The sequence below is a fragment of the Larus michahellis genome, chromosome 1 (assembly GCF_964199755.1).
Source record: "Larus michahellis chromosome 1, bLarMic1.1, whole genome shotgun sequence".
In the NCBI taxonomy this organism is placed as follows: Eukaryota; Metazoa; Chordata; class Aves; order Charadriiformes; family Laridae; genus Larus; species Larus michahellis.
The window spans coordinates 23,548,397-23,573,570 of record NC_133896.1 but is presented as its reverse complement, the minus strand read 5'-3'; the positions used below and the strand labels follow the sequence as shown (position 1 = coordinate 23,573,570).

The 25,174-nt window shown below is 37.1% G+C and overlaps 1 protein-coding gene across 3 annotated transcripts in view; it reads right to left on the bottom strand.

Annotated features, from left to right (window-relative positions):
- The window catches only part of GRM8 (glutamate metabotropic receptor 8), a 357,470-nt gene that overhangs the window by 35,877 nt on the left and 296,419 nt on the right, over window positions 1–25,174 (bottom strand). For all 3 annotated transcript variants that reach the window (XM_074593173.1, XM_074593253.1, XM_074593342.1), the window contains exon 9: window positions 15,687–16,622. In XM_074593173.1, the coding sequence (XP_074449274.1) occupies window positions 15,687–16,622 (936 nt within the window). The remainder of the gene's footprint in view (window positions 1–15,686; window positions 16,623–25,174) is intronic.

The following is a 25,174-nucleotide window of genomic DNA, read 5'->3' as shown; positions in this document are numbered from 1 at the left end:
GCCTTGGGTATGTAACTATGTCTTCAAACACGTGGATTAACCCACACTTGAACTCAAGAAAGTGGCTTAACACACCTTAAATCCACACAGAAAAATTTTAATTAAACTGAAATTTGAAAGTAGAGCTACGGGCATGGACTTGTAGAAATACCGGGAACAGAGATGAAAACCACTGACCTGGCACCCTCCAATGCTGTGAAAAATAATCAGGATCTATGTACAAAGCAGCAATGTTTTCTGTACAGTGATCATGTGAAAGTCTGTCCAAATAGTAAACTTTCATCATAATGATTCGACTAAATGTCCTACCCACCTTAATCAACATTAAACGTGACCTAAACATCATTTGCTGAGATTTTATTCAACATTCCCACACATAATTTTCCATCTACTGACAGCTAGTTTCTCCTCATCGGCATATTCAAAGCAGAACGTAGAAATAAAAAGGTAAGTCATTATTAAAATTTTCTCCCTATGCACAGTCCTAGAAGAACTTTTATGACAATCTTTAGCTAGTCATTCATTCTCATTACACAGAAAGAAAATCCAGGAAGTTTGTTCAGTGAAAACAGGAACTTGCCCCTATAAACTTTCCAGAACAGCTACCGGATGTTTTGTTTCTTCTCAAAGTTGCTCAGTAATCTTAGAGGACAACTGAATATATGTAACAAAGACAAGGAAAGATGTCTTTTGTGCATATTGCATCAAAAGATAAACACAGCATTAAGGGACTGGACTTTTCATGAACTGCATATAACTACTAGATATGAAATTGTCAGGATTAGGAAATCAAGTGCTATGTGGCTGGATTTACAGCAGAATATCTTGGGCATATCCAAGTTTTAGACTTTCAGCTTTTCCAAACAACCAGCTCCTTTTCTTAAGCTTCTCTCAAGCCTGCTCTCCAGAACTGCTCCCTAGACACAACCAACCCACTCTTTGTTAAAACGTTTCTTCATCATTTGTTCTGTATCCGTGAAATACCTACATGTCCTAGTAGATAGCTGTTTATTCATCTGAAATAAGCAGACATGAGCTCTGAAACTGCAGACAAGTGGATTTTTAATGGACTGCAACAGGGAGTGACTTGTGTAAGTGAAAAAACAGGGCAACCAGATCCGTCTTTGAAAATTACATGTAGTCTCGTTCCCTTAATGTTCTTTGACAAATCTAGGTACTCTAAGCTTTTTGGAAGCAACAGAGTTTTTTTCTTTTCTTTTTCTCTTTCTCTGTCTTTTTTTAACACAGATTATCGCTTACACACTTGAATTAGATTGTGAGCAAAATGCAGTCATCATCTGAATAAGAAAACATATACATTTATACCTCTAGGGAAAGAGTGTGTGATTTTTCAAAATAAGTGAGAGGCCTTGGTTAAGGAGAAAAGAGACAGTAAAAGATATGAATTGTGAATATATTGAAAAAGTTGTTTCAACAAGCAGTTAATAAGGCATAGAGTGTGGGGCCTCTGTGAAATATCCTTCACCCAAGTGGATAGCTTTATAGGAGGAAGAGAGTATTGTTTACCAGAGCTAAAAAGCTAGAAGACAAAAAGAAAAAAAAAACACAAAAATAAAATCACAGAGTAAATAAGCACACTGGTGCTCTGAAATACATCACTGCTGGCTAACCTGACAGGTTAGATCCAAGTTACTTGCTTATACTCTGTCATTTGAAACAGCATGGTAGCACTAACTGCTGTAAAAATAGGTCTTGGCATTGACTCTGAGGCATTACGTGTGTCAGAGAGTTGCCCATGGTTTCAGTTTGGAACCATAGGGGTCTAGTCTTTTGTCAATGTGTGTGCACAACTTCCTTAACATTAAGAGGAATATGTGTGTGCATCCATGGGCAAAGAGGTCCAAAGAGCTTGTGTTAGTATTCGCACGCCACAATTAAAATCAGGCTTAATCCTCCTCATTCTGTAGATAAAAAGTCTGGCATAATTTTTTACAAAAGCGTTTATTTCAGTCATGTATAGGAGACAGAAATTACTAATTACACAAATAGTCAAACAGTGTTCTTCGTGTTCACATTCTTTGACATGAAACTGACCGCACTTAAAAATCTCTTGGTTGCAATTAAAAAAAAAAATCCATCCAAAGCAGATCTTCAGCCTATTGTCAGTGTTTTGAAATACACAAAACTTTTTTCAACAGACAGGTATAGAAACCACACTAACTTATGTCACACAGAAGAGGCCTGTTGAACTGCAGTTTTGCCATTTCATTGCACATTCTGGTGACCTTGAGAGAAGATTGATATAATCAAATGCTAAAACGCCTGGCTGTGATACTAAAATGCCTGGCTCTGAACCACATTTTCAAAACAAGTGCAGCTGGAGCAATGCCAGCTGAAAGTGCTTCCCTCTAGCCCACAGTCCAGCATGAAACCTGCCTGCGTACCATACAGAGCTTCATGGGTAGAAAAAGAAAGGCCAATAAACGTAACAGTCAACGAGGTCTGCTTCTTACGTCCCTCCCTGGGAGACAGGAGGAAGCACACCACATATTTCTCTTTTCTACATCTATGCCTCCTTCATGCTTACAAACTTCTACTGTAGCAGTAAACCAATGTATGACACTGTTTAAGGACATAATATATTTAGCATTTTTCCTAGTTTGTACGTTCAGAAAACCAGATCTGTCTGCAGCATTTTTATACCATTCTCCTGGTGTGCAGGAAAATTCAAACACACATAGGGCTCCTTATTAAAACTACACAAAAGTACAGGATAGTCAGCTCAAGATAAAGCTAGGTCATACATGATTTTTATTTTAGATAAACAATGAAAAATACAGTGTCAAATTCCCCAATTATATTCTTGTATAACACAAACGCGCAAAATTATAATTTACACAGGTCCCTTTAGAAAAGTTTCTAGCAGCTTGGAAAATAGATGGGCTACATATAGAGGAAGGATTAAAAGAAAAGTTAGTAGCAGTTGGGGCAATGACAAGGTTTCTTGACATCATTGGCAAAACTTCCATTTACTTGAACTGGATTGTGGCTTTACCTGAATCTTTCAGAAATGGAGACCTAAACAAAGGAATTAAAACTTGGATAGATTTGAGAATGCTGGATGTAGTCACATAAGAAAGAGAGAAAGAGAGAGAGGAAGGGAGGAAGGGAGGAAGGAAGGGAGGAAGGAAGGGAGGAAGGGAGGAAGGAAGGAAGGAAGGAAGGAAGGAAGGAAGGAAGGAAGGAAGGAAGGAAGGAAGGAAGGAAGGAAGGAAGGAAGGAAGGAAGGAAGGAAGGAAGGAAGGAAGGAAGGAAGGAAGGAAGGGAGAAAGAGAGAGAGAAAGAGAGAGAAAGAGAGAAAGAAAGAGAGAAAGAGAGAGAAAGAAAGAAAGAAAGAAAGAAAGAAAGAAAGAAAGAAAGAAAGAAAGAAAGAAAGAAAGAAAGAAAGAAAGAAAGAAAGAAAGAAAGAAAGAAAGAAAGAAAGAAAGAAAGAAAGAATCAGAATAAAATTTTGATAAATTTAAGAGTGAAATTAACAAACACCAACAACAAAAAGTCAACATCAGTGCCACTGAGGGAGAGGAGGAAGAAACACAGGGCTAAGTGTAGGGATTAAGTCACACAGAAAAGAACTAAAATTTCAGATAGCATGGAAGAAAAGTGGAACTGGCTGGAATGACTGTTCTATCTTGGAAAAATTATAAAGTAAGCAAACATAGAAAAGGATGCAAACAGTAGCAGAAAATGAAGGTTGATAAGGACAAAGGTTATGGCTTTGGTGGTGGTTGGAAACAAAGAAATTACAAGCCTCATTGACAAGGCAAATAGCGTGGAGGGAATAGCAGAGAAATTTCCAACTTGGAAATCTGGAAGCCTTGATGGAAATATGTGATCTTTGTAGGTCAATAAAATTTTATGCAGTGTGATGGCTCAAAGGGATAAAAGGTGATGTATTCTAGAGGAAACAGCTTCAGACTGTACCGTAATGTGCATTGTATGTGGAGGACTTCTCCTTCTAAAGTATCATTTAAGTAGATCAGCTCTTAAGGAAAACATATGGCACAAACAATTCCCTTACAGAGACTGCTTGAAAAGCAGTTTTGAGCTTTGGGACCAATTTCTTTATCATGCCACATTGGTTTGCCTGTGTCTTTTGATGAGTAGATTAGGAGATAGATGCTTTGCCTGCTGTGAGCTCTTCTGCTATACCTCACTCAATTACAAGTGCTAGCTTACTAGAAAAGATGCTTGCAAAATGTCATGTGTTCCTCAGCTTCGGAGCTAAAAATCCTTTCTTTTATTTGCTATTGAACACTGTCTTTTAAGTAGTTTCGCGCTTCTCTCCTAATCTCCTTGTGACCTTGCTGTTTTGTAATTGGGAAATGTTGTGCAGTACCTGTTTGAATGGCATTCATAATACCTGTGAATACCTGCTGTTATTCCATCTGAGTTCAGTGGAGTTAAAAAAAGGACAAACAAGTCCTGTGTCTTTCTGTCCTTCATTGTTCAACTATTCTTATTGTACTATGGTAGATAGGAGGAAGTTTTCTGTAAAAAAACCCAAATTTATGCAAGTGCTGTGTCATCAGTTCTACCAAAGAGCCTGATAATATCACTTTAATCCCATCCATACATTTCAAAATATCAAGTAAACATGACTTTGATAACCAACATGAAAACAAGCATTTGACCATTCTACTAGGGTCACATTTCTGGTAAACTGATTATGAAATCTCTCTCAAGTCTGTAAAGCACCATTTTAGGAAGATAAAAATTCAAACTGTATGTACATGCTGAAAATTCATGTCTCAAGTTAAGAGGATATTTCATAATTAATCCGTTTTTAGTTGGATTACTAGGAAAAAAAGATAACATTCTGCTACTGTTAGATTCTGACCCTCTTGGCTTAGCTCATATGGATCTCTCTATTGTCATTTTATCCTTTGTTAAGAAGCTTCACTGTAAACTGAAAGAAAAATAGTCTTCCAAAATAGATGTATTTGACAAATTAAAGTTTTTCTTTTGTAGAAGGTGGTCATGTGTGTATTGAAATTATTGCTTTTTTTTGGCCTTTTAAACTAATTATTCTGTTTTCATGCAAGAAAGAGCTTACAGTTATGTAAAATAAAATATTTGTACACACACACTTACAAGCATATTCATTGTTAACAATCTAATTAAAGATGCATTCCCATAACAGATTTAGTTTTGCTTTTTACGAGTAAGCATAAAGCTCAGTAGTCTGTGTGAAATTAGACTTCCATCATTTTCTGGTTCCTATAATTTCCATTTTTATAAGGTAAGAATTTAAATTTCACTGTGCCCTACATGAAATTCTAGAATTTTCTTGTATTTATCAAATCTGGTACAAATTTTACTGGGCTTATATCTAATTAAGTTTCTCTTGTATTTTTATTGGATGACAAATTTATTGGCATTTTCTCATCTACGCAAACGATGACAATTCTTAAACAACAGAATGGTAACCAGGGGCTGAAACACGCATCAACTTACTGTGCTTTACATAAACACTTTGGTTGAGTTATCATGATTGTCCTTGAAAATGTTATTAGTCTAAAGGAAATATAGAGTAATGTGGCTTTGATTAGGTGCTGAACATGAGTTAAATTCCAGATGTGGCTTTTGACACTGTCTCCCATAACATCGTCATAGGTAAGCTTAGGGACTGTGGGTTAGATGAATGGACAGTGAGGTGGATCGAGAACTGGCTGAATGGCAGAGCTCAGAGGGTTGTGATCAGCTGCGCAGAGTTTAGTTGGAGGCCTGTAGCCAGAGGTGTTCCCCAGGGTCAGTACCGGGTCTGGTCTTGTTCAACATATTCATCAATGATCTGGATGAGGGAACAGAGTGTACCCTCAGCAAGTTTGCCGATGACACAAAACTGGGAGGAGTGGCTGACACAGCAGAAGGCTGTGCTGCCATTCAGCAAGACCTAGACAGGCTGGAGAGTTGAACAGAGAGGAATCTAATGAAGTTCAATGAGGGTAAATGTAGGATCCTGCACCTAGGGAGGAATAAACCCATGCACCAACACAGGTTAGGGGTTGACCTGCTGAAAAGCAGCTCTGCAGAGAGGGACCTGGGAGTCCTGGTGGACAACAAGTTGACCATGAGCCAGCAATGTGCTCTGGTGGCCAAGAAGGCCAAAGGTATTCTGGAGTGCATTAAAAAGAGCATGGCCGGCAGGTTGAGAGTCATCCTCCCCCTCTACTCTGCCCTGATGAGGCCACATCTGAAGTACTGTGTCCAGTTCTGGGCTCCTCAGTTCAAGACAAGGAACTACTGGAGAGAGCCCAGCGGAGGGCTACAAAGATGATTGGAGACCATCTCTCCTATGCAGAATCACTGAGAGACCTTGGTCTGTTTAGCCAGGAGAAGACTGAGAGGGAACCTCTTCAATGCTTATAAATATCTAAAAGGCAGGTGTCAAGAGAATGGGGACAGAGTCTTTTCAGTGGTGCCTGGCAACAGGACAAAGGGCAATGGGCATAAACTGAAATACAGGAAATTCTGTCTCAACATGAGGAAAAACTTCTTTACTTTGAGGGTGGCAGAGCACTGGAACAGGCTGCCCAGAGAGGTGGTGGAGTCTCCTTCTCTGGAGATATTCAAAACCCGCCTGGAAGTGTTCCTGTGCAACCTGCTCTGGGTGACCCTGCTCTGGCAGGGGGGTTGGACTAGATGATCTCCAGAGGTCCCTTCCAGCCCCTACCATTCTGTGATTCTGTGATATGTGGTATGTGATAAGCTTGCACATGCATCATTATTGAGGCTGAGACTATGCATGGCGCTTTACCAGTCCACAGCATTTTATCATATTTGTAAGATCAAAATCTTGATAGTGTTATGAAACCTATGCAAAAGTGGAATTATTCTAGTAGGATATAAGAAAGATGAGAAACTGAATATCTACTCAAAGCTAAGCTAAAAAGCTTTTTAATTTTCTTCTTCTGTCTTTCACACATGTATTTACTTCTTTTAAATAAAATAAAAGCACCGTTAAATCTACAACAAAGACTATCTTTGTACTGCTTCCAAATTGGCAGGAGCTAGCAAGTGCAAGAAGTCTCACGAGACCATCCCAGAAAGGGTTCCAACCCAATTTCTAAACAGTGTTTTATTTAAAGATTTTATATTTTTCTTAACAAAAGTGTAAAAGATAGTCACAATTAGCTTTCTATTACCCATAGATATATTTTTTCCCAGTATGTTTTCTATCATATTCTTAACTGAAAAAAAAGATAAATTTGCTTAAAGATATTTTCTATGCAGTTTGTGTTACCACTAGTTTTGCTTATCCAAATTAAACCAGCCCTTCCAATGCCCCGGGAACCTAAGACTTTATAAAGTGCAAGTCACTTAATTGTTCTGAAGCGATGTCTGAAAGGATTGGGGTACTGTCAGGCTACAAGGCAGCACTGGAGCTACTCTCTGAAAGATTCGTTGGTCAGCAACGTATCAGCCTGCTCTGGTCTCAATCTGAGACCAGGTTTAAGTCTGAAATAGAAAACTGAATAAGTTTATAGGTACATATACTTCTGTGAGGATAAGCTTTTTATTAGGCATCTGTGTGCAAAAATTGCTACATATCCCTTCATTTTGAATGCAGAGTAATGGACTGTATTGAATACAAAACAAGATGTAGGAGCTGCATTTGCCTCAGTCCATTTTTTTTTATAAGGTCCCATGATGCAACATTTTATGTACATCACTTGAATCTCCAAATCCATTCTTGTCACATACAGAGAGGCTTGCAATTGGTCAAAAGAAATATGCTTGCTTTTAATGTTTGTGGTCCTCTTCAGATGCAGAGTGGCTGGGCACCAGTTGTCAGTGCGTGACCATCAAGGCATAAGCAGTTGACAGCATGATTAAGTTCTAGGATGTATTATCTACTTTTTCTTTTTATGCAAAACTATCAGTAACTCTGATACTGTCCTGTGCATAATAATGACATAGAGGACCCCATCTCATAGTTACACTTGTAGATGAAACACAATTGTGGCAGTTTATAGCATCTTAATGCCAACAAGCAATCTCTTTCTTACTGTGCAAAGATCATCTAATACGACTGGAAGGATTTCTCTTTACCTGCCCGTGTTGAAGACAACAAGATTTTTGGCACTGAACAAATGAGAGCCAAAAGATCAACATTTTTATCAGGGGAATCTGATTTCTAGAAATAGAGTAGATAAGGCCTTTTCCCCCCAGATGATCTCTGTGAAACATTTGTGGTCTTTCATGGTCTTTCACAAACTGTCCTCTGTGATTACATTTAGCTATCTGTGCTTCACAAAATTGTTTCTGCTTCTCAATTAAAATTAGGTACTTAATTACCACAGAAGCCAGCAAGTAGCCAAAAAGGTCTATTTAAAATTCTCTGGCTAGCATTCCTTCTTTGTATACCTCTTACCAACTCTCTGACACTCCCCAGGATAGGGCAGTAAGCGGATCACAGGCTCATGTAATTTTTCTGGCAGGTCTTTCCTGTCTCCTCCTTTCCCAAAGACCCTGAAGCTATCATTCATCATGAAGCCAGAAGCAAACATGTCAGACAAGCAAAATGCTGCTGTTTTCCGTTATGCGACAGGTTCACATCTCTTCAATGTACACAACTAGGTACGCCAGCTCAATGCTCATACTGGAACAGACATGCAACCATGCAGAAAAGAACAGGCTATACAACCTTCAGGTGCACACCTGAGTGTCTGAAACTGAACTGAAAAAAATGGCTTTATATTTTATTAAATAATCCACTTCTTTCTTAGAGAAACTGGCATTTTCTCTCTTCCTGATACCTCCTAATAACCTTACGATTAAAATTAGTGCTCAGTGTACATCCTTTAAATGCTAGTAGCTTAATTAATATTAAAGTAAACAGAAAAATGAAATTACAACCTAAAGACTGTAGGCATATCTTAAAACAATAAAGTTGAGTCTTTAAAATTATGTATGCATTAGCTTTGCATAAAGTCCTTCATTCAGCAAGAAGAACACATGCTGAAACTCGGGTACACACTATGCTGAGTAACAAAAAATCTAAACAGGGGCTAGAATTTTAAAAAGTAGCTGCATTCAGCCCTCCACAAGATTTTGTTGAGTGGATAGCACAGTCTGAAAGAAATCCTCCCCCTAGCTTTCATGCACTTTAAGCAGGCAGGTCACACCTGTGTGTCACAAGCAGGCAGAAGCAGAGGGACTTTTTCTCTTCAGTCCAAGGGGGTTTCAGCAAACCTTTGCAGTTGCATTTCACCTCAAAACAACTTGAAAGAACTTGGGAGCCTTGCCTCTTTCCCCTCTCATCATTTACTTCTGGAGCAAAGCAGCTAAACAGGGAAGCAGATGTCTACCCCAAGAAAAATGCTACGATCTTAAATTATCCAAATGAGTCTGAGCGGCACCTAAGGGAACAGAGCTCAAGATCTTTTTGCACAAGAGGCTGACTTGGTTGACTACAGTAATCCCCTCTGATTTCTTAGTTAATGTAATGCAGTTTAGGTAACTATACTATAGTATAGTTTAACTTCTAAGAAAGTTCAGTACTTGGCCTGAAAGCTGGTCAGAAAAGTTTTGATAAATGGTTTTTTATATGCAAGTCTGTCATTACAGTTAACTGTCAGTTCAGACGTTTTCAGTTTAAGAAAGTGTAAACAGTTTAGAAGTTGTGAAATTATCCTCTTTCAATATCAAAACTGCTTTCAATTCAATTCGATTCCATTCCAAAATTCAATATCTCAAAAAGATGGAAAAGGTTGAAACTGAAAAAAGCTTTCTAAATGCCCACAATATTTCAAATCACCAAATCCATATTTTTTGTCTCATGTGTTAACTAATAAACTTTGCACTTATGATTCTAGTGGGAACAGGGAAGCTTTTTTTCTAACAGACAGCTTTTGGAATAGGTTCTCATAAAGTGACTTTTGAAAGAAAAGAGGATCTCTACATTTAACTGGTTTCTCATTAGGGGCATCTTTTGCAGTTTACACAGACGTGCTGGAGAAGTACAACCACTCCTTTGCCCTCTTGCACCAGCTTATGGAAGGCTGGAGAGGGAAAAACAGATTTGTGGGGCTGCTGCAACCATTATTTATTCAGCCAATGGGTGGACCCAGCAATGTCCGTGACCTGCACTGCACTGAATATCTTCACCAGCTGGAGGGAAATATACTGTCTTAGGGACAAGCAAGGAGTGAGGAACTTTCCTCACAGAGGGAAAGGGAGCACAGGAAGATTGGGCAACAAACTGCAATTCAGTTGTACCCTTGTTCGCATCTTTTTTCCCACACTGCTTCTACAGCAGAACAACAAAGTCCTAACTTCTGCTAAGGATCAGGTCACAAATCTTAGGAAATTAAAAAAAAATAAAATTAGAAATAATGTAGCTCATGAAATATTTACATTTGGAAAAACATGAAATAAGAAAACATTACAAAATCTCCTTTCTTAACATACACTTTCCAGTGAGAGGGATCTGGTGAATTTTATCTAATTTTCTGTGTTCCAAAACATGCAAAAATTCAAGTACTGATAGTTTTGTTATAATCCTGCAGGCCTTTCCATATTCTAAAGATTCTTAAAAAATCAGCAACAGCACAGGAATTGAGTTTTGAACAATGATAAACTGCTGAAAGTGGGAAGTATCACTTCAGCAGTCTTCTAACTTTGGATGCCATAATAATGAAAATGAGAAACTGTTTGAAATATCCCTCATATTAATCCTCATGCTATGCACAATGCTTTAGTTTAATCAAGCCAAAGATTATTCATAAAATGGAAGAAATTCTAACATAATAAATTGTCTTTCTGGACTTTTTCCTGTGATGTGTACTGCATGTACTACCTGCAGAGCTAGATCTCTGATTATGATCAGGATCAGAAGACAATGCTCTGAGGTGAAGAAAAGGCTCATTGCAATCTGCCTCATTAACACAGTCTGAGGCATCATTAAGATGCTTTGTTTTCTTGCAGTCACAGGAATATATTTACCCAAGAATTCATAACATACACACGCACAAAAGGTGATTTTTATAAATTATGTAGAAATGTGGGTGAAATAAGAGTTCTCTACCTGAATTTTCACTAGTAGTTGTTTTTTAAGATAAAGAACATATCTTACTAGACTGATGGAACTACCTCTCCCTCCCACTGAGAACTGAATATCCTCCTCTTGACAACCACAGCAGTAGTTTACAAGTCAAATTAATATTGGGATACTCTTAGAATTGTTTCTACTTTTTTTAATGTAACTAACAAGCAGCTGGATATAAGCTTAAGATCCACATGATCAGTAAATCCAGGATGAAAACAGATGGAATAGTAAGATCATAAGGACAATAATTTATGGGAAGATTTCTACCATACATGACAACTTGTTTTGCTTCTATTGCAGTTATGAAAAGAGAGATCAAACTTGTCAGAATAATTAGAAATACATTAAAATTTATCTGCCTTATTACACTTTGCAATTGCTTCCGGTGTGAGGGGAAGGAAGAAATCATTCAGTATTTCCTATGGTCCTCTCCTTTCCAGAAAGTGCAACCTCTTTTCTTTCATAGTATAGGGACCAAGTATTCATCTTCTCATTCAAAACAGGGTATTTTCAGGTTAATATAATAAATGATGTCTTTATTCTCTGTGACTGAACATGATTCATCCATCTGTCAAAAGTGGTAAAAGGAAGGAAATCTAAAAAGTTCAGTTTATCAAATAGTGTTGTACTTTAGACAGCCATCTGTCCTCAGCTGGTTTTTGTGCTGTCTGCTGTTGTAACTTAATTTTACCCAGACGTTCATCAAACATCTGTTTTAATCAGTCAGGTAAATTCAATCTTTTTTTCTGTGGCATTCCAGTCATCATGACATTTCAGACATCTCTAGTCCAGATGATCCCAGTACTTCCCGTGTTTTGCCACGTACACATGTATGACATAGATGAAGGCTATATTCACAGAATGCATTCTCACAGAATTTCACTCCTTTGCCTCAAAAGCACCTCACTGACATTTACGCAAGTGTTAGAAAATTGGTGTTCTATGTCTTAGGGATACATTTTTCATTCAGTTCAATGATGCATTGGAATAATTTAACCATTTGTAGCAAGTTTGTTTCATAAGGCAGCAGCTGTCAAAACAGGCTTGATCATGAATAGACAAAATCAGGAATTAGACACAAAAAAACCCACACAGGACTTAAAGTCAATGCTCTTATTGTTCTTTGCAGAATATCTGTATAAATGACAATCTAAAAATGGCATGTTTAATGGCACAGGAGTTTTATATTCTGCTGCTTGAGATTAAGGACAAACAATAAAGATGGAGTTCCTTAAAATCCACCAAATTTGGGTTATGCAAGGTTATTTCGGATTGGTATTTTAACCTTTTGTTAATTGTCTATAGATAATTTTTAATTTCTTGAATATTATATAGAAGTTTTCTCGATTTTGTATTAGTTTTAAACGTACATGTAAACTGAAATAATATCAATGGGCTGAGGCCAATGGTATGAGGTTCAACAAGGCCAAGTGTTGGGTCCCGCACTTGGGTCACAACAACCCCATGGAGCGCTACAAGCTTGGGGAAGAGTGTCTGGAAAGATGCGTAGATAATCTGAAAGGTCGCTTCCAACCTAGGCAATTCTATGATTCTATGAATATATACGAGTAGAAACATTAACTGTTATAAAGGACTGTTAAATGTTACAAATGTCAAGACTATAAATCAATTTATTCCCACTGAGTCTTTTCAAGTTACCTTAATTTTTACCATGTCTTCTCTTATGGATGTGTCACACCATGCAAATTCAAGCATTTAACTCAGCTGTATTAACCAGCTAGAGACTCAAGGTTCCTCATACGAACAGTGGAGAGAGAGAAGTTTCTCATCCTGTGCTTCACAGTAAGAACATATCAGCAAGATTCAGTCTGTCTGCAGAAAAGTACTTGTGCGTATTTACATGCCCTTCATCACACATATTTGAAGTTTGATGGACACCAACACTCAATTTATGGACTTGTACGGACTGTACAGGCTTATATTCCTCTAGGTTCTATCCAGAATCTCTTAGGAAATTTACACTTCTGGCAATTGATCCCAAGGCCACTAAATGTAAAGATAACATTTCCATGACAATCTATGAGTTTTGGATATAGTCACCTGTTTTTAGCATTAATGGTCCTATTTTTTTGTTTATCAGTGGAAATATTTTGACAGTGAAATAAAAGCAAAAGCTTCTCAATAGTCTTTCTACCTGATCTGTGTTCAAGGAATAGTTAATTACGTAAATACAACTTCTCTTTCAAAAAATTCGTAATGACTGCTGCTATTGTTGTAAGCACTACTAATGTTTACGAAAACAGAAGTTCCTCAAAAAATTCTGGAGAAGCTTTAACTACTCTTTATTCAAACAGAAGTGTGTCTAAAGCTAGTACTTCAATTAATTGCTAGTTGGAAGTACACCTGGCTTGTACTGAATGCTAGGCTAATTTTACTACTGTCAACATTTCAAAAATGGACCACTGCTTTTAAACAGTATTTTAAGTTCCCCAGTTTAGGGCTCCATTCTCTCTGAACAAACTCAAGCCATAAAAAAAATTAAAAAATATTAATTTCAGGATTCTAAAATCAACAACAAAGTGAGTAAGCACCTAACAAAAGCCTGTTTAAGTTTATTTTCTCTTCCATTTCTTTCCTCCTCAAAAAAGGTCATAATACCAAGTTTCAAATAAGATATTCTATAATGTGTTAGTTTGTTTTTAAAATGCTTCTTTTGTTGTTATACATTAACTGAGAAATCTGTAAGCAACTTTGAGTTTATTCAGACAATATATATATGTGTGCACTAAGATACATTTTTGTCCTATTTAGATAAGCAATTTAATAGTATGAATACACGAACGGTTACAATGATGTCCTTAAGACTCTGTGTAGAAATATGTTTTTATTTGCAGCAAAAAGTAGAAACACTGTGAAAAGAATTATTTGAACTACACAGCTACTGTATTAGCATATTAATTATTTTTTTTCTTCCTGAAAGTCACTATCTGAAGAATAACAAACCATTTAGAAAAAAAGGCAACTAACAAGTGAAAGTTAGTACTAGAAGCTGTGTGATTTTGCATAATTTGTGTGTTCAGTGTTGGATTTCATGAAAGAAATGTAAAAGAGGTGCTCATTAATCTTGGTTTTAGAGGTCACAACCAAATCATCCTTTACTACAAGCTAAGGTGAACCAAAGGTCTGAATCAAAACTCACTGCAAACTTGCCAGCCAAGTAATATTTTCTGTGTTTCAATACTCAGAAATACATTTCTTTTGTAAAACTGACCAGCCCAACCTGTTAAAACAAAAAGTACCATACATTTGTACAACAAAGTATTTTTCTAACTTAAGGCTACACATATAAAAAAGTCAGAATTTAAATACAATTCACCTAAACACATTTTCCTGTATCAAACAGGATTTTTTATCTTTACTTACTTTTATCTTTGCTAACAAGCCATTAGCTTGGTATTCACTTCCCCTGACAATCCAGAAGGCCATTTGAAATCAAGCCTGATCCAATTCAGCAAGCCTGTTACTTCAGTTTTTAGTGAGGAAAATGTTTTTCTGCCACACTCTCACCCCCATACAATTCCTGTGCTTGAATTAGCAGTTATTTTATCAAGCTACGTTCTTTAATCTGCAGGCAAGAGTGCCCTCTAAACCAGAGACAGGTCAAACCTCTGCGCAATTATAAGTGGACACATGTTGACTTTTCAAATTAAATTAAAATGTATATTTTAAATCATAGTAAAAAGCACCTGCTAGAAGAAAAGGGGAAAGAGTTTATGCAAAAGACTGATGACTTTAATTTCTAATTTTTAAAATTTTCCAAATCTTGCAGATTTGCAGTTTTGAAGATTGATGCTGGTATTATTGCTCTTTCCTACGGAACTTGTCATTTTCACCACTATCAGCTAGATAAAAACACACACAGTCGACATGTACCTCTGCCTGCCCATTAGAACTGAGAGAAGGAGAGTTAAATGTCTGACATGTTTTGTAATGCTCACCATGACTGATACCAGGAAAGGTCCATGCCAATTTAACAAGGAATAACAGATATCCAAGTGTGCAACATTTCCTTTGAGATTAAAAGATCAGGAAAATGTTACCTTTTTGTTCTGAGATAATAGTGAATTATGCTTTATATAATTTTACATACACTTCTTTCATTCCTTTTTTTTAAAACAAAAAATAAAAAAAAAATGTGTCAACCAGAGAGAAAAGTATTTCTTCTCATTCTGCCCAGGCATTCTTCTTCATTATTTTTGACAAATGTAAGTTGATCTTAGACTTTTGAAATGCAACCCTTTCTACCAGATCTGTGGATGATAACAAAGATTTATAGTGCTTCATGTAACAGGCTAGAGCATCACTGAAGGGTAATAATAAACGTTAGAAGAAACAGTCATATAAGGATGTATTGAGAAAATGTCAACATTGTTATGCCAGCCACACCACAATCATGCTCAGTTTTTTGTGTTAAAATATAGGAATCCTACCTTTTGAATGATAAATTTTATAATCTGTGAATTCTGAGAGTTTGTTTGCAATTATCATTCAGAATTTCTCATTTGTAACAGTGAAAATATTTGAGTGCTTTAAGTATTGCGAGATGAAAATAGAAAAAGGATAGTATTTGATTTGTAAATTTATCGTCACTTACCTTCTCTGCTGATTGGGCCGTACCAAAAAAGATTGGAATAAAAGCTAACCAAATTATGCAGGTTGTGTACATAGTAAATCCAATAGGTTTTGCTTCATTGAAGGTCTCTGGAACCCCTCTTGTTTTAATAGCGTAAACAGTGCATGTGACCATCAAGAGAATACTGTATCCAAGGGAACAAATGAGAGAAAGATCTGAAATGTCACATTTGAGAACTCCCCTGGCATTTTCTGGTTCAAGTGTCCTCTGCTCTCCATAGTCTACAATAATATGTGGTGGATCAATAGCAAACCAGATGAAGACTCCAATAAGCTGCATGGATATGAGGCTGAAAGTGATCACCAGCTGGGAAGCTGGACTAATAAATTTGGGAGCTGTGACAGATTTTTTACCTTGTTCAAATATTCTGTGAATTCTGTTTGTTTTGGTAAGCAAGGCAGCATAGCTGAAACACATGCCGAGTCCTAAAAAGATCCTTCGAAATGAGCAGACCACTGTATCTGGAGTCGCAATCATTAAAAAAGTAATGGAGTAACAGAGAAAAATCCCAGTCAAGAGCACATAACTGAGCTCCCGTCCAGAGGCCCTGACGATCGGCGTGTCATTGTACCGGACAAATGTCACAATCACAAAGGTGGTGGCAATTATACCGAGAATAGCTATGAAGACGGGCACGATGGCCCAAGGAGAATGCCACTCCAGTTTGATTATAGGGATAAGCTGGCAATCCGTACGGTTGGCGTTCGGTCTCTTATTGATGGGGCACAGTTCACAGTTGAATTCATCCACCTGGTAATGGTACCCCTCGCAGCGTTCGCAGTGCCAGCAGCAGGGCACTCCCTTCACGGTTTTCTTTCTTTCCCCAGCTTTACAGGGCAGGCTGCAGACAGATGCTGGATGAGTGTGTTGTCTATTAGCCCACTGCATGTCTTCTACCTGTGGGTATAAAAAATTAATGAGCCTTCTATTTTCCCCCATTTATAATATCCTAATCCTGGCCACAGGTTTGTCATAAATCACTACATGCTGACAGTACAAATACAGTTTACCATAATAAGAAACCTGTTTCTTTCCCTTGTATTGACTTTATAAAAGTGTTAAATGATTGTGTCCAATAAATCATTCATGCCACAGGCTTGATGAGTGTCATTAGTTTCTATTTACCTCTTTGCTGCTGACCAAATTGACATGGGTAAAGATATTTATTGACTCCAGGCTAGTTTAAAAGCAAAAAGCCCTGTACACAGTGCTTTAAAACTTAATCATATGTAAATATAAATACCAGTTGTTCTCAAACATTTAATTACAAAATAAGACTATGTGAGTTTCAGATAAGTTTCTGGTACGTTAAAGAAATAGATTAAAATCTCCTTGCATCAGCTCTGGCAGAACAAAGAGTGCCAGAAGAAAGATACGTGATGCCACATCTCCCACAAATGTGGACATTTTATATATTTCCACTTTCCAAGTCTTGAAATGCATGAGTGTTGTTTAAATTTCTAGAAGATAAAAATGAGTGTATACTGCTTTCTGAATAATAATGGAAAAAGACATCATGGCTACTACTTTAGTCTTCCTGATAGTAGTACAGGACAGGTGCACACCATGCCGTCCTGTTTTGGATATCCCAGATTTTTCCACAGCAGTGCATTAACAAAATACACTTTTTTTCATCCACTTACCTTTTCTTCCTGCGTGCCCTCCAAATAAAATCTGAATAGGAGAATCGTGGATTTAAAGCATCACCTGCTTAAAATTACCACTCAGTTTGGTCCCAGCTCTCCTTATCCCACCCTTGGCAAAACCGTGTTCTGCCAGAGGTCACACTGAGGGAACCAGAGCAGTGCGGGGAGCAAAGAGCTACTTGTAGGCACCAGAATAACTTTGTGTTGCTCCCATGCTCCACCTTTCATTCCTTTGTCAGGTAGTAAGCACTCAAGGACAAAGGACTTGCCTTGCTCTTGCCTATTAAGTACTTAGCACTTTTGATTCATTTGGAGGCTTTATTTATAAGCGAAACAGCAGTAACAAAACTTCACGCGTCAGGCGTGTTTTCAGTTCCTTCTGGAGGAGGACAGAATGAGGACAGCTTATCAAGAGGGATAATTTCGGCCTTAACAGTTTATTTTTCCAGCAATTTTCCAACAGATTTGAGAGAAAAATCACAACGTAACATTGCTGGCCTCATTTGCCTTCCTCAGAGAGCCAGAGCACCAGTTACAACACCACGCAGGGTGAATAAAGCAGCAACAGGCAACCAGGCCCTTTGTCTCCTCTGTCCACTCTTCTGCACAGTGTAGGACTTTGCTGTTATTCACCACTCAAAGGGGCAAACAAGGCACCACGCAATAAGAAGGAGACACAAAACTCACTCCTACAGCCAGCTCTGAGAATCCCTAGTCACTCAAAGGTGGGGTTTGGATCAGTCCTGAACCTACAGAAGTTAACCATATTTTATAACAAGGACTGTGATAATTACACAAAATGCAGCATCTGGTGACATGTAAAAGGAAATCATGTAAGTAATTAGCTTCCTAAAAACCATAAGAATAACCCAGTTGCACGAAACAGCTTTGATAGAGCCCTAGCAGAGCACTTGACACTCTAAGAAAATATCCACCTCTGTTACAATCTCCTGGTTTTAATCACTGAAATTGTCAAAGCCTGCATAACCCCTACTGTTTCATCTACTAGACAAGAGAGAAAACATGGTATGATCAAATCAGTGTGATAGCAAAGACATATTCTCCTTCACGGTGTTGTTAGGAGAATAAATACATCAAAGCTTGTGATTTAGTCAGATAGTATGATAATGGGGGCAACAGAAGGCCACGGTCATTAATCCAGATCTGTGGATAAGTTTGGGATCACTCAAAAAAGAACAGTACTGCGTATTTGCCAGATTATAGCACACAATACAGAATCACCAGGAGAGTACACAACACCTGATCCAGTATACACTTAGAATGGCATGGACAGGCAATAACTCATTTGGCAGAAAGCCTGACAGGATAACGCTAAGGTGTCCAATATTTTTAACACCTTTGAACTAGCAAAATGAGTTTATACCAGATCAGCATTTAATACCACGAGGCTACAGTGTCTCTTATCTGGCGTTAAGCATCCTAAAGCCACATTTACTGTATTGTGAATCCACAGCTTAGATAGGTACACAGAATTCCTTTGTGTCTTTCAGAGTTTCCACCTTAATAAAAGAAAAAAGAAAAAAAATAAACTTTTATTGTACAGCTACTTATGATTTCTCATACTTTTTGTCTTGATGGTGATCTAATTAGCTAAAAACATGCTTAAAAACTCTTTCTGGTTGGCAATACATTAGAATGCCTCAGGTTATGTATCCCAGTGGCAACAATTGTTAATAAATTTGTGTTTCTGAAGGTCATTGGTAAAGATTTATATTATTTTTTTTCAGTCTAGTATATCTGACCCTTAAACTACATGATATAATTTCCAGCATGGCAATACAGGGTTATGAATGTTGGAAAACTTGCTGGCTAAACAAACTTGAGTCTTCTCTTTTTAAAAAAATAATAAATTACGAATATAAACCATATTAGCCTTTAGTAATGGAGTGATTCAAACAAGAATGGGCTTTTAAAGCATAAAAAGAAATCTAAATCAATGTAGAGAATAACGAGAATGAATGGCTGCTGCAGGTGCACTTTCCAAGGCAATAAAGTTATGTCTTACAAACTGTCTTGTCTGGATTACTTTTTCTAGATAAAACACAGTTGCATTTAGGTTGACCTACATTTCTGAAAAAGCTCTTAACAAAAATGAGCTCTTGCTCATGAGTTTTTTTATTTCATTTCCTATCTAACAAGAAACAGAAGATATATTCCCAAGAATCGCTGGCCCATGTTTGAAATTGGAGATCCCCTTTAAACTATTTGCAGAGCTGAGAAAATTCTGGCATTGTAAGTGGAAGTGGGTGCAAAGATGGGATTTGCACCTATTGGAAGTGGGTGCAAAGATGGGATCCTACCATAAACACAACCATCCTGACAACTCAGTTTATAGCCACATTAACACGCAATTTGGCACAGTAAAAACTGATCTGTGGAGCAAAGGTATTGGAGGACTTGGCTGACGACTTGATACATTGGTCAGTATTTGAAATTAGAGTCTGGGAGGGAAGGTTATATTGAACTAATTTTGATGTAGTTCAGTGGGATGAACACACAGTAATGATTAGAGAAGGTTAGGTGTCCTGAAAAGCATCTTCTGTTTTCATTTCAGCCAAAACCAATCTAGTTCACATAGCCTGAGACCCACTCCACAATGAGCAAGTGTGCTAAGTGGGACTAATTAGCAGATTCATTTAAAAAACAGACTCTTGATTGAAACCAAAATGCTAATGTATGTACACCTTCAAACTACTACTTAGACACTACTGTAATAGAGGCAGAGTAAAGGGCAGGGGAAACTATACCTCAGAGTGAGCACTGCTTGCTTTTATTACATCTGAACAGGTCTGCTAAGAGTATCTGTATATGCAGGAATTAAAGACTGAAAATTCATGCTACTTCTGGTCATCTGGTTCATTTCCAGCTATCCATAACCTGCAGCAGTCTTTGCCTGTATGTGTTTTTGAGCTATGATTTTGCATAATATAAATGTAATAAGGAAATTCAGTACAAGATATAATTACAACAATGGTCTTAAAGCTCTATCTGTTTTTCAGTGACTGAATGTATGTATCAAAGGAAATGGCTTCTCAAATCCGTGCAGAAGATCCACCCATGTCATTAGTTTTCTATCTTTAGGTTGTAGTGCTATTGAACCCACTTCTCTGAGATTAAGTTTAGACAATAAATGATAGTAGAAACTGTTAAGAAACAAGAAAGCGAAGGAAGATCATTTGTGAACATAGACCCAGTGACATTGTCTAATTTTCAGAACTGCTGAAAACCTGTAATAGTAATAAACTTTAAGGGGAATTGCTCGATGCTCAGCCTCTTGAAAATCATATTTTTTTATGTAGACATAAACACTTAGCAGTGGAACTTTCAAAAGTGCCAAGGGGAACTTGTTCAATCCAGCTAATTACTTCAAATAGGAGCTAAGTACCTTATCTGTTCAAGTGCTTTTGAAAATCCCACTATGCTTCCATCTGCAGTTTTCACAATCTAAATACTTTGGGAAACCTGCCCCAAAGTGATCCAGAAGTTCAAATGTTACAAAACGAACTTCAGAGGAGCTTAACTTTAGGCACACATTTTTAAACAAAATTCTCATGGGGGAAAGAAACTGTCACAGAAGCCAAACCCAGACAAAAGACAGACAGAAAAGGAGGTGCTTTTTTGACATTGAAAAAGAATGAAAAAATTCTGCATGTCTTCATCCCTAACTGATCAAAATATCTGGGTCTGCAGCACTCTATACTACACAGACCCTGCTAAAGCTGGGTGAGTATCAGATTATTAAGTAGCCTTAGGTAAATGTAGTTTCTAGAAGACTTATTTTATCACCTTCGTTTTCATGTGACATCTAGCTGCTGTTCACTACAGTATGGTACATGACAAGGCAAAGTTCATTGTTAAACATATCTGAATTCATTACCTAGGTCAGATGGACTGGAATAGCCTAGCTCTGTATCTATTATTAATAATAGTTTAAACATTATTATTAATTTTATTGGAGTAGCTTCTATGAATTTGGAAAGTGTCTGATAGATTGATGTGCTATCATGAAATACTTCACATTCCCCCAAGATGAGGTTCCATTTTCTACTATTCCAATACTTACCAGAGTGAAAACATCAGAAAGACGATGACAGCATGTCTGTAAGACATGTACTCATTTTCTATGAAATGCATCATGATACAAAAAGAGAATGGCTTCATTGCTATTTAAATAGACATAAAAATCATCTCTATATGAGATATGTGCCTGATGGAGCTGCAATTTCCTTTAATTTCCATCACTAAGATTCACAGTTCACTAAACCATTAAAATACAGTCAAAATGCCATTTCATATCAAAACCAAGTAAACACCTCTATCCTTCATGAACATTACAAATACAATTTCCTTTAATATCTAATAATAAAGCTAAAAATTAATGTTGTGAGGACTGGGCTAAAACAAGATGAGATTTACATGACGCGGTACAAGTAGCACATTCACATTCCTGGCACCTATCTTCTTCCAATAATCAAGCAACTCATTCATTTAGCAGTGCCCTCAGCAACCGGAGGAGACTGATCAAAAATGCTGTTAATAGGTCACATATCATTTCTGAACCATTTATGTGTACAAAACCATTCTGTTTTCCATTCCTAATGATCATGGAAAAATTTGTCACTTGCTCACGTAATTCAGCAACCAGTGACAATATAAAGGCACTTGGAGAGCCTTCAGAGAATGTATACCAAGGACAATGGTGGATATTATTTTAATGTTTCTGATTATGTTATATTATCACTTGCAGGAATTTTCATTTTTGACATCTTATCTCAGAGTTAGATATTTATTAAAAATAATGAAAAATATGTGTTTAATGGTATTATTGTAATGAATGCAATTATACAATATGTGGAGAGAGGACTGCAAGAAGTGCATTCTACCAGAGTCATCGGAGCAGAAAAACATCTTATTTTGTAGTCAGTTATCCAAGACTTTCAGAAGCATCAAGGTTCTTACATATAAATCCATACCGTTTTTAATAGACATTCTGATTCTTAGTTATAAAAATTACAAAGAACTGAAATATCACCTCCAGCTGTCACTAAGAGTTGTTCTTATTTTTATCTCTAGTTCCTGGAAGCATTTCTCTTCTGACAAAAAGGTTCATCAGAGGAGAATAGCAAGTGAGTGAATTAAGGCAATTTAGTCTAATATTTAGCTTTTTTAATTGTCTAATGCATCTATTCTCACAGTAAAAGTTCAAGTCTCTAATGTACCTTGTCCAATCAAGTCATCTGAACCATCAAAAACCAAAATTAAACTGAAACTGGTTCAACTAAAGTGAATTCATTATGAGCCTAAATATAATGATCATTGCATTCAGTCTGCCAGACAGATTTTATCCCTCTAGAGAAAAGCTGGGTATACTTAGTGTCTAAACTTACAAATATTTAAGCAAGCATGTGCAGGAGGGAAATAAGTCAAGGACAAAAAATACAGTTTTAAATTAAAAAATAAAACTAAACAGAACCATAATAAATCCAGATTGTCAATGGCAGGATAAAATCACTATCATTACCAAATCTGTCATAATTGCTGTAAATGATTTACTTCATTCACTCCATACAGATGTTTTCCTAAAAACTGAGATGTCATTTTCTGGAATCTCAGGCATAGACATTTCCAGAGGTCTGCAAAGAGCAGGGGCCTCATATGTTTGGTTTTACACGTATTGGTTGAAAACTAATGCAGTCGAGTACCAGTGTGAAGAGGAGTCTGAGAAGCTTGATTAGATGCAATGAGCATTAAAGGACCAGTCTGAAATACTACAAGGAAAATAATGTTTTCTCTTTTTCTTTAGGAACAGAAGCACAGGTTGTTGTTACAGCCCAGATGGAAGCTGATTTCTCCTAACTGTGAATCCACCTGGCCAAAGTTCCTCCTAGGCACACCACTTATCATCACTATCTCACAGATGCCCTAAAGGAAAAACAAAGACAGTTAAATTTACTGTCATTTAAATTTTAATACCAACTTACCTTACGTGTGTATAATTATTTATATGCATATGCATGTATGATTTAAAATGCCTAGGACTACAGGAAGGAAGGTGATATTCATATTATTTGAAAGCAGAACAGTTAAACAACTATAGTCTCAAAGCTTAGAGTTGGCCTGTGTGGCTTTGATACAGTCTGACTTTCTTGGTGACCTTGGGAAAATTATTTAACCTGCTTGAATCTGAACTTTGCAATTGGCTGCAGGGAGGCTCCAGCTGTCATGCAGACGGGAGCAGTGGAGACACTTAAGTAAGTTTAAAATGTGGGCAAGAAGTTTAAGTAGGGACATAACTGATCTCTGTCTCTCAGATCCAGAAGGTTTTTTCGCCAAGCAAGTAGTTATATTGTAGAAAGCTTGATTAAAATGATTTTTACTTTTAAAAACTTTTTTCAAAGAATACCAGAAACATCACAACAATTCCATGCTTCCTTGGCATGACAAAATCTTTCTTGTCATCCCCAGTTTCCCAGAACCACTATATCACAAATCTCTGGAATTACTAAAGCTAAAAGAACGTATATTTAATTTTCTGGCCATATTAACAAGTCATTCTCAGCTAGGGCAAAATAATTAAGGGAAAGGACGCTCTGAGGTAGTACATACAAATGGAAAATAACAGTGCAAACAAATATAAAAAATTTTATGCTCATAAACAGAAAAGGTCAAATTCTAGCCTTGCTTTATCAGTAGAAGTATGTTATTTAGTGTGCTGAGACTGTAATTTTACCTCAAAGAAACCAACCTCACTACTTAAGTCATATAATTCACCATGGCTGAATACTTACATTGAGGAGCATTTTGTGGAAACCTTAAACAGGGTATCATCGATGCATCAGACTGCAAATCAGGTTTGCAAAGTTATTCTTTATGCAGACCATTTTCACATAGACAATCTCTACTGCTTACCCTTACCTAAGGGTCCTCACTGCCCTTACATGTACCTGACATGCACTTGGAGAGATTTTAATGAGCATTTTTATATATAATTTATGCTGTACACACAGGGATTGAAGTCATTATATGCTACAAAAAGCAGACTGTGCCATAACTTTGCTTATAATTAAGCATGTTCAAAACCCCTCAAATTAAAATAGACCACTTTGTCAGATTTAGATTTCTCTTTACGAAAGTGCTGTTTTGAGAGGAAAGCTTCCATCATTGCCCCTTTTTTGCCAAGTGGTAGGTTTTGCCCAGCTCTAGTACCACGGCCATTTGAACCATAAGACTTGGAAGTACTTTTTTCTTCCTGCAGTTGACCATGCAGAAATAGCCTGCAACCATACTTCAAAAAATGTAATGCTTTGAGAAAGAGAAGGAGCCTACTTCTGGGAAAGAGATTTTTAATGTCAATTTCCCTGTCCCTGGGGAATCTTCTCAGTTCTGCCCAAGGTCCACGTGATCACAAGTTTAATGGACTAGTGGCATTTCTTTGTGAAGCTTTTAAAACCCACAAAAAACATGCTCCCTCCCAAATCTGTTGCTTTTATTTACAGTTATCTAAGTTAAAGTTTTAATTGGCCTGTCCCAAGTCTGCTGCTCCATACTTACTATATTTCCCTCCAATCCGTGTTAGATGCCTTTTGTTCCCAATGGTGCTCAGTTTCTCCCTCACCTCACAGCTCACAGTAAACAGAAGGAACACAAGGGGTTAAGCACAGCTGCCATTTGACTTTAAGGGAGTTTTATATGCATTTTCTTTAATTTTTAGACTAATTCATTTATTAATAATAAAAAAAGTCACTATTACATGCTTTTAATCATTGTATTGGTTTAAAGGTG